This window comes from Ictidomys tridecemlineatus, chromosome 3 (genome assembly GCF_052094955.1).
Source record: "Ictidomys tridecemlineatus isolate mIctTri1 chromosome 3, mIctTri1.hap1, whole genome shotgun sequence".
In the NCBI taxonomy this organism is placed as follows: Eukaryota; Metazoa; Chordata; class Mammalia; order Rodentia; family Sciuridae; genus Ictidomys; species Ictidomys tridecemlineatus.
Genome location: NC_135479.1, coordinates 126,493,909 through 126,507,901, shown reverse-complemented (window position 1 = coordinate 126,507,901; position 13,993 = coordinate 126,493,909). Strand labels below are relative to the sequence as shown.

At 33.4% G+C, this 13,993-nt stretch overlaps 1 protein-coding gene, 1 non-coding gene and 1 pseudogene across 9 annotated transcripts in view; 2 read left to right on the top strand and 1 right to left on the bottom strand.

Moving 5' to 3' along the window:
• The window catches only part of Atp11b (ATPase phospholipid transporting 11B (putative)), a 116,946-nt gene that overhangs the window by 69,134 nt on the left and 33,819 nt on the right, over positions 1 to 13,993 (bottom strand). For all 8 annotated transcript variants that reach the window (XM_078043713.1, XM_078043712.1, XM_078043717.1 and 5 more), the window contains 4 exons: positions 13,300 to 13,403; positions 8,169 to 8,216; positions 5,824 to 5,888; positions 3,147 to 3,228 (listed from right to left, as the gene is read on the bottom strand). In XM_078043713.1, coding sequence (XP_077899839.1) covers positions 3,147 to 3,228; positions 5,824 to 5,888; positions 8,169 to 8,216; positions 13,300 to 13,403 — 299 coding nt within the window. The remainder of the gene's footprint in view (positions 1 to 3,146; positions 3,229 to 5,823; positions 5,889 to 8,168; positions 8,217 to 13,299; positions 13,404 to 13,993) is intronic.
• On the top strand, positions 8,604 to 10,793 carry LOC101969694 (very-long-chain 3-oxoacyl-CoA reductase pseudogene; annotated as a pseudogene).
• Positions 10,354 to 10,426, top strand: Trnat-agu (transfer RNA threonine (anticodon AGU)). The gene has a single exon. It is a non-coding gene; the product is annotated as a tRNA-Thr (tRNA).

Genomic DNA, 13,993 nt, shown 5'->3' with positions numbered 1-13,993 from the left:
TGTCATTTCATTAATTGCTTCTTTTTCTTAGTTTTAGGGACTGAACCCAGAGCCTGGCACATGCTAGGCAAGTGCTCTACCACTGACTTCCTCATTCTCACCACCCTCCCACCCACTTTAATTTTATTTTGAGAAAGAATCTTTCTAAGTTGCTCAGACTGGCTTGAACTTCAGACCTTCCTACCTGAACCTCCCAAGTAGCTGGGATTATAGGCATGTGCCACCATGCCTGGCATCAATTGCCTTTTAAAATAATTACAGGCACACAGGAAATTATAAAAACAGTACAGAGTCTCATGTTCTCTTAGCCCATGTTGACATCTTATATAGTTGTAGCATAATATCAAAACCAGGAAAATGATGTTGTTACAGTATAGTGAATTAGACTGTAGATTCATTCTCATCATTTATAAAATCTGTACTCATTTGTATGTGTGTAAACGGTTCTATATAATTTAATGCTATATATAGATTAACCACCATTATCAAGATATTGAACTTTGCCACAGAACTCTCTTGTGCTAATACTAACAATATTTGCATTTATCCTTTCCTGTAGCTGTATAATTTTGTCACTTTGAGAATGTTGTAAGATTGAAATCATAAGAGTATATAATCTTTTGAGTGTGACTCTTTTTTACCAAGTATAATGCCTTTAAGAGTTATTCAGGTTGTTATTTTTCTTGCTAAGTAATGTTCATTGCATAAATGTACTAGATTTTTTGTTCAACTATTTACCCATTAAAGGACACTGAGAAGTGCTCCTAATAAAGTTATATTTTGCTGTTACAAATAATGTTGGTATGAACATTCCTGTATGAGTTTATGTGTTAACATAAAATCCATTTCTCTGGGATAAATACCCAAGTATGCAATTACTAGGCTGTATGGTAAATGCATGTCTAGTTTTGTAAGAAACTGAAAAACTATTTTCCAGAGTGTTGTTTCCACAATGATGAGAGATCCAGTTTCTTCACCTATTATCCAGCACTTGGTGTTACCACTATTTTTTATTTTAGCTGTTTTAATAGGTGAGGCAATACCTCACTGTGGTTCTAATTTGCTTTTCCCTAATAGGTAATGATGGGAATATCTTTTTTTTATTTTTATTTTTTTGCTTTGTTTTTAATTGGTTCTTCCTAGTTATATGTGATAGTAGAATCAATTCTGATAAGATTATACAAGCACAAAATATATCTTATTCTAATTAGAACCCCCATTCTTGTAAATGGACATGATAATCTGAATATATTTTTATGTATTTATTTGCTATGTGCAACTCTTCTTTGGTGAAATATATATTCACATCTTTTGCTCATTTGTAACTGAATTTTTGTGTTACTGTTCAGTTTAAGAGTTCTTTATATATCTAGAAATAGGCCTCTGGGAGATTTATGGTTTGCATATATTTTCTTCCAGTCTATAACTTGTCTTTCATCATTTTAACAGAACTTTTGAAAGTTTTTTAGTTTAGATGAAATCCAACTTATTAATTATTATATCTAATAACTCTTTGCTTAACTCTAAGTCCTGCAGGTGTTCTACATTTTCCTCCATTTAGCATTTGATGATCTTTATTGGTAGTATAAACTAACGCTTTTTTTTTCTCCAAATTTTAGAGTCTCAAGCCATTTTTTCCAAATAATTTTTTTTTTCACTTTGCCTCTTTCTCTTACTTGGGGATTCATTTATACTAAAGCTAGACAGTCTAATGTTATCACACCTCCTCTGAAGTGCTGTTCTTTTCTCTCCAATCTTTTTTCTCTCAGTTCTTAAAATTGAATAATTTCCCTAAGTTCAGTAACTGATGTTAACTCTATCCAGTAATGTTTATCTTTTAGTACTTATATTTTTCAGCTCAATAATTTTCATGGGTTCTTTTTTAAAGTTTCCATTTCTCTTTTGAGTTTTCCGTATGTTCATTCATGTTTTCTTTTAGGCCCTTGAACAAAAACGAGAGTTTTCTCATTTGTTCATTCGTATTTTCTTTTAGCTCCTTGCTTCAAAATTCTTATTTGCTAATTGTAAGATTTAGATTATTTTGGAGACAATTTCTATTGAATGCTTTTTCCAATAAAGTACGAGTTACATTCTTTTTTTATTGCAGACTTTTCTTTTTGGTGGTACTGGGTATCAAGGCCAGGACTTTGCACATGCTAGGCAAGTGCTTTATGTCTGCTTATTTTTTTTAATGCATACTGGACTTTCTAAATAATAGGCTGCAGAGCCTATATTATTTCATATTTCTCAGAAGAGTGCTGATTTTTATTTCATTAGGCAGTTAACCTGGTTGGACTTAACCCCCTCAATTCTGTCTCCACAGAATTTCACTACTTCCACAGTAAGAAGTAGTGAAATTCTCTGTTCAGTTCTTTCAGCTTCCTACTACTATTTTGTTTATTTTTTTCCCCAAGCCCACTAGGTATACCTTGCACATATATATATGGTTCTAGTAGTCAGGCAAGGATTTGAAAGAAATTTCTGAGGTTTTCAAGTTCTCTAGCTCTCTCCTTACATATTTGTCCCTAACTTTCCAGCTGCTCTTCCATCACCTTTGAATCGTGTCCTCTGGTATTTTAATCCAGTAATCTTTTCTTCTTTCCTCTTCCTCCCTTCCCCCTTCTTCTTCTTCTTTTATTTTTTCTTGCAGTGCTAGAGATTGAACCCAGGGTCTTATGTACATTAAGCAAATGCTATACTGAGCTGAGTCCACATCCCATGCTTAGACTTTTTGATGTCCTTAGCAGTTCATAAATTGGGAATGCCCTCAGACAAAAGTTGTATTCAAATCTTTTCCTTTGGTGTTGACATCTTTCAAGATTAGCCTCCTTGCTGGTTTCTGCTTACTTTTGGTCAATTTCCAGTGTTTTCTAATAGCTGATTATTTTAAAACGTGTTTTTTTTTCCTTTTAAAAATTATTATCATAGGAAGGTTATCCTGTTCAAGTGATTCTACAATTTACCCAACACAATATTTATTTTTAAAGTCATATTTTAGTATGCCAACATGCAAAATGCTGCCTGTACATAAAAATATAAGACACTGCCCTGCCTCCAAGGACACAATTTTATTGATATATATATATATATATATATATATATATGACAAATATAATTATATATAAATAAGTGAAAAGTTTTCTTACTTTTCTACTGCAGATCGTTTCTGTGACTTGCTCTTGTAATTTAATGCCATCTTAGTTTCCATTCCAGTGTATATAGCAACACCTACCAAACAAAACAAAACAAAACTTATTTTAAAAATAATCCTCTGGGCTGTTTCACAGGAAATAAATGTGCTTAACAGCATGAAACCATCTTTAAAAAAGGATTGTCTGACAGTTATTGTACTTTTGGCTTTTCTCTAAGTCTTTTAAGTTTTTAAAGTCTTTCCAAGTCCAATTTTGTAGAAACCCTAATCACTCAGCCTGCTGGACAAGGAGGCCATGAGAGTCCTGTTCCAGAGTTATAATGGATTCCTGAAAGAGATATTATTTGTGTTGGAATTGATAGAGAAAAATGATGAAAAAGATGTATGTCCATTACAGATCGAGTTAACAGTGCTAACTAACAAAGACAGAAACAGAAAAGCACTTTGTTAGGTTGAAACAATGTATCGGGGCCATGTGTGAAAGCCTCAATGCCAGAATCTGGAGTCTAGACATCATTCTATAAGCACTGGAGAGATAATATGGATATCCATCATAGTAAATTACGTAAATGCAAAGAAAATGCCATTTAAAAAATGTGTGCCTATATAAAAGACTCTGAGATGAGTGAGAATGACAGTAATAACAGGACTAATACTGGGAATAAATGACATTTGGCAAAAACAACCTTATAAAAACTTTGCAGTTAGACCTTGGTTTGAATACTAGTCTGCCATTTACTAGTTCCACATCTATGTATACGTAATCTCTTGGAGTCTCAATTTCCCCATCTTTAAATGGAGGAAAAATACCTCATAGAACTGGGAGATCCGTATGAAAAATTAACAAAATGTCTAGAATCAAACAGATAATTAGTAAATGTTCATTCTTAATGCTAAATATTAATCTGAGAAACAATACAGGACTAATCATGCACTCTTTATCCTGGAATTTTTAGTATTAGAATGACTCCTTAAAGGCAGGGGTCATAACTCAAATGAGAAAGGGCACTGGAACTTAGAAATGTGTAAAAATAGCCATAGTGAAACAACAGGAAAAAGTAGTGTTGAGGCAAACAACAGAAAATAGACCCACTTAAAGGCATTAAAATACATATTTTAAGAGTGCACAAAACTGGGACTACTGCTTTAAGGTAAACAGGGATGAAGGAGACATTATTAGAATGATATACTAAAATATACTTACTTGAGCTCTAAAAGCCCTGGAGAGTTACTTTGGTTTCTGCCATCAGAACATTACAATGGATTTTTTTAAAACCATGGTAAAATACATATAACATACAATTTACTATTTTCAGGGGCACTTAGTACATTCACAATTTTATAGAACCATCCATATAAACCAGAGAATATTTTTATCACTCTGAAAAAAAACTCTGCATCCATTAAATAATTGGTTCCCTAGTTCCCTCCTCTCCCCAACCCCTGGGACTCACTTATCTACTTGTGTCTATGACTTTATCCATTCTGGGTATTTCAATAAATGGAATCATACCATTATGTGACTTTTTATGTCTCACGTCTTGCACTTAACACAATATTCAAGGCTCATCCATGTTGTAGCATGCATTACTTCATTCCTTTTTATGGTTAAGTAGTATTCTATTATATGGATATACCATATTTTATTTATCCATTCATTAGTTGATGAACATTTGGCTGTTCCCAATCTTTGGTCATTGTGAAGAGTGCTGCTATGAAGATTCTTGTGCAAGTTTTTGAACACCCATTTTCAGTTCTCTTGGGTATATACCTAGTGTGAGACTGTTGAGTCATATGGTAATACTATGTTTAACTTCCTGAAGAACTGCCAAACTGTTTTACTAGCAGCTGTGACATTTTACACTACCATCCGCAATGAAAAAGGGTTCTTCTTTCTCCATATCCTTGCCAATGCTTATTATTTTCTTTAAAAAAATATGTATATATATAGGATTTATCAGAGAGCCTAATACTGAGAGATAAGATATAATACAGGTAGCAGGAAAAGAAAATCAGGAGCAAGACCTAAAAACCTGTGGGCAACAGTGGGCCAGAGTACTAAGAAGTATTCTGAAATGGGAGGAACTAGTTGATACATAAAGATTATCACGAATCTCACAGTTGGCCTAGAGTGAGTTCAGAGTGTACTAAATTCATTTTCCAAGGCAAGAGCACTATTTATTATTTATTCTGATATAGACAGCATATGTCCCAATAATATGTGGTTTATAGTTAAGTCAACAGGAATTCACTGAATAAATGAACATATGAATGAATAAGACAGCAGTAATTAATCTAATCTAAAAATAATCACAATGGAATTATAGAGATAATTTACTATTCCATGATGCTAGATTATATTAGCTCTCATCCACATTACTAGAAATACCAGAATTATTTTCTTGGCATTGTTTTACAAGTATCCACAAAGACAGTATAAGAGGAAGTTTCTAGTCTCTTACTCACACAACAACAACAACAACAACAACAACAAAACCAACTAGGATTAACAACAAAAAATATAAAATTAATTCAATCTTTGTAAGAAAATTAAAATATATAACATAAGAATTGAATTATTTAACAAAAAGACCATACATGCTGTGTTCTTAAAAAATACAAAATAATATCAATACAAAATAATAATTAAAAATTTAAAAATATATACAGACCAAAAATTTCTTTTGTATTTTTTAATCTGGCTCCACGAAGCAAGAGACTCTCTGGTCCCAAAGGTCTAAGAAAAAAGAGAACATCAAAGAGCACTGAATATATTAAAAATTCAATTCAATTAAAGGACATCTTCAGTAGGAGGTACTCAAGTTATAGCTACAACTCTGCTTTCATATAAAACCAAAATCCCAGGTACTCTGCTACCTAGGCCAACCATGATGTTAGTTATTATAACAACAAACACCTGCTTTAGCATTTAAGTCACTTTAAAGTTAGTGGCTGAAAAATAAAATTAGACATGTAATAAATTCACAAAGCCACTAGTTTCAAAAATTTTTAAATGTTTAAAAGCAGTGATTTAAGAAAGTTTAGTAAAAGATAAAATTTTAAAAACTTGAGCAAAATTAATAAACAGCTTTAGAAGGGAAATACAGAATTAAAATGCATTATAAATGATTATGGTATGATTTGTGTATAAATGCATGAGTTTGCACAACTAAAATTATGCTGGATTACAAAATATAATGTAGAAAGTTTGTTAGTGTCTTTTGTACGCAGGAATGCACATTACAACTTGACTACTTGCATTGAATACTTCTTGGAGCACAGGTCTTCTTGCTGTTTGAATTTCTCTCCATAAAGGAGATTCAAAACCACAAGGTATAACTAGAAAGGAAATTGTAGTGATAGCAAAATGAAGAGTCTGTTATGGATAAGTTAAAAAAAAAACCTTCAGTGTGTTGATATTCCTTATGCTTTTCTGAAACATATATTTATCTAAATCGAACAGAATCTGAACCATTTATGAAAGTATCTGCAAACCCAAACACTGTAAAAAATGCAACAGAACCAAGGAGGACTAGGTGTTTGGAATATGGCTAATAAGTATGGTTTTATTACATAGTCGTATTTGGAGTCCTCTCTATGAATATTGCAACTAACTATTCAGAAGTATACAACAATTCTTTTGCACTTAATATTGGATTTAACAATGGATACAAATCTTTTGAGTTGATACTAGTATACAAAATTGGGCTAAAATGACAGCTTCAGATTAAAAGGTAATTCATCAGTTCACTCCAGTTGCTACAGTAAAGAAAGTAGTTCATTTTTTGGCCACTAGGAGCTGAAGTCACATAACTGCTACCTTCCTTTACCAGCCACAATATCTTAATGTTAATGAAGATAAAAAATCCACATATTTTTTCATTATTTCACTACAGAAATAAAAATAAAATCCAGTCAGTTATTCAGCAGGGATCCTACACATATCAAGATCTTATTAAAGTTTATAGAATGTGGTTCTGTGTTAAAATTTATTAAAAATGTGAATCAGTGCTGATGCATGAATTTTTGGTGGCTTGTCTTTAGGATTTCATTTTAAAAATATCCAATTCATTCTGTTAGTGACTTATTTCATGCAGCTAGTATAAAATGAATATATCTTGGCTGAGGTTGTGGCTCAGCAGTAGAGCACTCACCTAACACGTGCAAGGTGCTGGGTTTGAGCCTCAGCATCATATAAAAATAAATAAAATAAAGGTATTGTGTCCAACTACAACTAAAAAATACACACACACACACATATATATAAATGAACATGTCCCCCCAAAAGAAGTGCCATGTCAAATTTGATTAGAAATTCAAGGGCTGATTCCAACATTGATTCTAAATTAAGTTTTAAGGTTATGTAATTTCTTTCTACCAGCTAATCTTTGAACTGACCCAAAGTCTTTCATTTAAATCCCCAAAATTAACCTGAATTTTGAGGAAAAACAAACCAAAACAATCAACCAAGCAAAAAACCAATAGAAGAGTGAGTGAATGGTCCTGGACTGGTCCCTAAATACTCCAGTTTGAAATCCATGATTATGAAGTCAGGAAGACCATTGCATTTATACTTGCTAAATATTACATATGAAAATTTTCACATTCTTTACTTTTTTAGTGCTGGGGATAGATAGAACCCAGGGCCTCATGCATGCTAAGCACATGACTACCACTTAGCTATGCCTCCAAGCCCTCATGTTCTTGACTTTAAGCATGGCTTTAAATACATAAGGATCTGAACACAGCAGCTATTTCCTTTTAAAGGTACTACCTAATATTATTAAAGAGAGAAATAAAAATATACAAATCTTACTAAATTACTTGATAACATTTTCTAAGATATTTTACCTTTACTCATTGCCACCATAAATTACCATCATATAAAGTGCTAAATGCTTTTATATTAAACTTTTCTGATACACTGTTGTTTACTTATAATTTCCCTTTACCTTTTAACCCCTCCCACAAAGAATTCCCACTTAAGAGTAATTAGATAATGTGAATTTATTCTTACCTTACAATTTCTTCCATTTGTTGAGTTATTATCATTCGTCCCATGAATCTATAAAAGAATGCACTATGTTACAAAAATATATTACTTATAAATCAATGGGTAAAACACCTTAGTTTTAGCACTAGTTTTGCATATATATAAAACAAAAATGAACCTTTTGCATATATGAATGTTCAATATTCATGCTAGAAATTATAAAAATAGTCCTTTGGCTTCATTTATTTATTTATTTTAATTTTTTATTTTTTTTATTGGTTGTTCACAACATTACAAAGCTCTTGATAGTCCTTTGGCTTTAAAACACTTAGTAATCTTGCCTTTTCTACTCCTGGTAATTAAGAAATTAAAAAAATTTTCAAAATATAAATGCTATGGTTTTAGGCTCAAAGGGTTCTACGAAAGGCGCGTGAGTGTTGTCCTGGCAGTCACAGCTGGCACCTCCTTCTGACTTCATTCGATTTTTTTTTTTCTTCCATTCACGGAGGTAGAAAGGCCTGCTAGAAAGCCATGGAGAGCGCTCTCCCTGCTGCCAGCTTCCTGTACTGGGTAGGCTTTGGCACCGTGGCCTACCTGTCCCTCCGCATCTCGTACTCGCTCTACTCGGCTCTTCGCGTCTGGGGTGTGGGTAACGAGGTGGGGGTCAGCCCGGCGCTCGGTGAATGGGCAGTTGTCACAGGTAGTACTGATGGAATTGGAAAAGCATATGCAGAAGAGCTAGCAAATCATGGAATGAAGGTTGTCCTAATCAGCCGATCACAAGACAAACTGAACCAGGTTTCCAGTGAGATAAAAGAAAAATTCAAAGTGGAGACAAGGACCATTGCTGTTGACTTTACATCAGAAGATATTTATGATAAAATTAAAACAGACCTGGCGGGTCTTGAAATTGGCATTTTAGTGAACAATGTGGGAATCTCATATGAGTATCCTGAATACTTTTTGGAAATTCCTGACTTGGACAATGCCATTAGGAAACTGATAAATATTAATATTCTTTCTGTTTGTAAGATGACATGAGTGGTGCTGCCTGGCATGGTAGAAAGGTCTAAAGGTGCAATTCTGAACATCTCCTCTGCCAGTGGCATGTTTCCGGTTCCACTATTGGCCATCTACTCTGCGACCAAGGCTTTTGTAGATTTCTTCTCTCAGTACCTCCATGAGGAGTATAGAAGCAAGGGCATCTTTGTGCAGAATGTCCTGCCATTTTACATAGCTACAAAACTGGCTAAAATCCGAAAGCCAACTTGGGACAAGCCCTCTTCAGAGACATTTGTGAAATCTGCAATTAAAACAGTAGGCTTGCAGTCCCGAACCAATGGATACCTGATCCATTCTCTTATGGGCTCAATAATCTCCATCCTGCCTTCTTGGATTTACCTTAAAATATCCATGGGTCTCAACAAGTCTCTGAGGGCTCGCTATCTGAAGAAAGCCAAGAAGAACTAAACGTCATCCCACAGCCAGATGCTTCTGCCTGTACACGTTCGCTGCAGGGCACCCACCAGTCCCCAGAAGCTGCTGTTCTCATTGCAGCAATTGCTAACCTGGCCAAATGATGTCATGATTTGGAGGAAAAAAGAAGTTGCTTTTAGAAGTTCCCGACACATGTTCTGGATTCCACCAGAACTAATTTTGAAGTTTAATATAAACACTCATATAAAATGGATGTAGAACTCATATTACCAAGAACAATTTAATAGGAAAAAACATGATTATAGCAAATCACAGAATGACAAACATAAAAGCCATCTGTTCCATCTGGCCCCAAAGTCAGTGATCATTATTATATTTTCTCTAAAAACATACCATAAAATACAATCACTAGCAATTCTTTTTTTCTTTTTTTTAAAAAATTTTACTCACTTTGAGGGAGTGGGGATTAATTAATTTGCTTGTTGGTGACAGTAATGATTTTGAAAAAATGGGGAATTAATTTGCTTTTTGGTGGCCAAACTGTAATTTACATAGATCTCTATAAGGTTTTCTAAATGTATATACCAATTTATATGTTTATATGGAACTATTCCTTCTAAAAAGTATAATCATGAAAGAGGGAATTATTTCTGACACGTAAAGCCCACTAAAATAAGCTTTATTATAACATGTTATTTCTTCTCAGTTTACACAAATGTAAATACTGAAACTGTGCAGTATGATTGAATTATAAAGATAAGAGGACCAAGGCTGGGGTTGTGGCTCAGTGGTAGAGTGCTTGCCTAGTACGCATGAGTCCCTGGGTTCGATCCCCAGCACCACATAAAAAAACTAAATAGCGTACAATGAATCGAAAAGCTTTCTGCTGTCATGTAGAACTGATTAGAACTAATACAAAATAAGTTTTTTAAAAACGAAGTTTAAAAAAATAAAGGTATATTAAAAAAAAAAGATAAATGGACCAAAATGTACATTGAGGCTGACCATCCCTATGGTACCACTGACACCCCAACTCAGGACCTGCACAGACCCCAGCCTTTTCGCTTTGCACCAATATTGCTCACATGTATGAAAACAGACTACTTAAATAATAATGGCTATCATGGAAATGGCATTGTACTTCTTAAATTGGAACCCTACAGTACTGATACAATTAGCTTTAATAAAAGGTGATATAACCATGAAAAAAAATATATAAATGCTATGTTTTTACTATTATTATTTGTTTGATCATCATGAGAATTTATAGTTTTTACACAAAATGCATGTTAGTTAGCCAACAATGAATATCTACATGTTTCATTATAATTGACTAATGACTCTTGTGACTATATGTCACTGAACCAGCTTATACATTCATTCATTCATTCAACAGATATTCACTGAGCAACTACTTAATGTATGAGTTATATGGTAGGGATAGAGTAGTAAGCAAAAAACCTATCAGTGAACTTCTGGACTTCTTTAGCCTTGCAGTTATATTTAAAGTGTCCATTGCTTGAAATCTAGAGTGAATGGTATAATGGACTTCCAGCTGGGCCTTTCAATCCCAACTTCTACCACCAAAACATCATCAGAGCAAGGAGTCAATTCATGAATACAGTTACTTTTTACTATAGTAAGAAGCAAATTCTGAGTTGAAGCAAATTCTAGACAAAGTATCATGTTAATCTTTAGGCAAAGAAATATTAAGTACTCCCTTTCAAATGTCCCCTATGATTCCGTTTCCAAGTCACAGATCCTTTATCCCTTGGAGACTTTGACTTCATTGTTTCTTTCCAGTTTCTTATTTCTATTTTTGTCAGTTTATGTCAATGCGAAGTACTGTTCTTATTTTCTCCACTTATAGTGGAATTTTATGTAGTCTTGACTCCTAGACCTTGAATTTAGATTCAAAGAAAACAATTTGGGCTAGGGATATAGCTCAGTTAAGAGAGTGCTTGCCTTACATGCACAAGGCCCTGGGTTTGATCCCCAGTACCACAAAAAACCAAAATAATAATAATAAAAAAAATTCAGCTAGTGTTTCTCTATACGTTTCAGAGATGATGTGTGATCAGTACTTTTGTTTCCCTTAGCTAAATTCCAACAAGGAGCTGTTTCTTTTATTTTTATTTGTTCTGTTATTCTTTTTTTTTTTAATATCTTTATTTTATTTTTATGTGGTGTTGAGGATCGAACCCAGGGCCTTGCGCATGCCAGGCGAGCGTGCTATTGCTTGAGCCACATCCCTAGCCCTGTTCTGTTATTCTTGATTCTAGGCATTTCTAAGTTATCTGTTCAGGTCAGTTCCACACTGGCCCAATCCATCTTGTGTCTTCTTTATCCCTTGTTTCAAATCCACATTTGATGTTCTTCAAAATCACTTTATTATTCCCCTTTCAAATACAAAAGCTACATACATACTCAAATATATGAGTATTTTATAAAACAATTAAGAAAATATTTTTTAAAGTCACAATGTTGGTAATCCCACTACCAAATACAAATTCTGCTAATATTTTGGAGTACATTCTCCAGGTTTTTTTATATTCATATGCATGTATGCGTGTATGTATGCATCTTAAAAACAAAAACAGGATCACAATATAAATAGTGATATTAACATTTTTCTCCCAACTTAACGTGCCCAATCAAAAGCATATCTACACCATTATTTTTAATAGCCACACATAGTACTGCATTTCTTGGTTATTGCATAATTTATTCAAACCACTACTATGAAATTTAGGTTTATTTCTCCACTTATGAACAGCCTAAACAATATAGTCCTGACTGAATAACACTGCATATATATCCTTTCACATTTTCATTAAGATAAATTCCTAGAAGCAAAATGTTATTTTATTAGGGAAAAATCTTAAATATAGAAGAGCTATGTAAAAGTCTAAAATATAAATGGTAGAAAGAAAACAAAGAGAACTAAAGCAGCCCAAAAAAGAGAAAATGAAGACTTCTGTGAAATAGGCACATGCTAGAGGCTGCTCCTAAATAGAAAGGAGCACTATTTTTCACTTCTTTCAGTAGTTTAGCACAGATCACTCAATACCACATGAGTTACTTTCAATAAACTATTAAAAGTTCTTAAAGAGGAATAATGTAATCCCAATTAATAAACAGGCAATTGAAAAGAAGCACAATTTAAGAGAGAAAAACGAAAACAAGCATAGAAAACGACTTAACCTTTCTGATAAAAAAATACAGTTTAAAATCATTATCTATAAAATTAGTAAACATTTTAAAATTATAATACTTAATGCTAGTAAAAATCTGAAACAACAAAAAATCTCATAAACTTTTACTTTGCTTATGTGATAAAAATCAGTCCAATTACAATGCTTCTGTAATTTGTCAGTATATTTATTAAAGCCCCAAATCTATGAGGGCTTAAAAGGAATAATACTACTTCTGCAGCTCTATAGATTTTAGAGCTATATGTGAGCATGCTGGTTCATAACAGTAGAAGTAGAAGATAATGGAAGGCATGCTTTTAAATTCATATCTTCTGCTTAGAATTCTGGTAAATTCTGCTTTTATCCCCTCCCCAATTGCTGTCCTCAATTTCACCCTTCCTTTACCTTCTCCATAAATAATATTACCAATTAGATAAAGATTTGATTTTCTGCTTATGGTTATAAAACCAAAAAACGAAGTCTATTATTAATGGTATTTACAATGAGTACACTGAACATCATACCTGTACAAATCTGCTTCTGGTTGCTGGCATTCTATTACAGCTATAAGGCTGTCCAAATTGGCAACTGTTTGTAATACTGCTGTTTCTGGAACTGCCACGTGTGTCTAGGGGGGAAAAAGGATTAAACTGTAATCAAATGTGACTTTAGATATCAGGTACTTCAAATCTCTTTTACAGATAAAACCTACTGTACTTGAGATAACTCAGCTAGATAATAAAACAGAAGGGAAAGAAAAAAGGGATTGCTGAGATTACCTGTCTATGGAGGCCATTTACATACAAGGAAATGAAGTGTGTGCATACAGTCACTACTGTTCAAAGTTTATTATAAGCAATTTAACAGGGGAAAAATGTGAATTTTCACTCTTGGCTGTAGTCTGAAAACTGAAAAAATTTAAAGTTGTCCCTTAGATAAAAAACCACCATGCCAGGCATGGTGATGCACGCCAGTAATCCCAGTAACTTTGGAGGCTGAAAGAAGAGAATCAAGAGTTCAAAGCCAGTCTCAGCAACTTAGAGGTGCTAAGCAACTCAGTGAGACCTTATCTCTAATAAAACACAAAATAGAACTAGGGATGTGGCTCAGTGGTCGAGTGCTCTTGAGTTCAATCCCTGATGTGTATAGACACACACACACAAAAAAAAATAATCATCACAAAAATAATAAGACTATATTTTTCCTAAAATATACTTT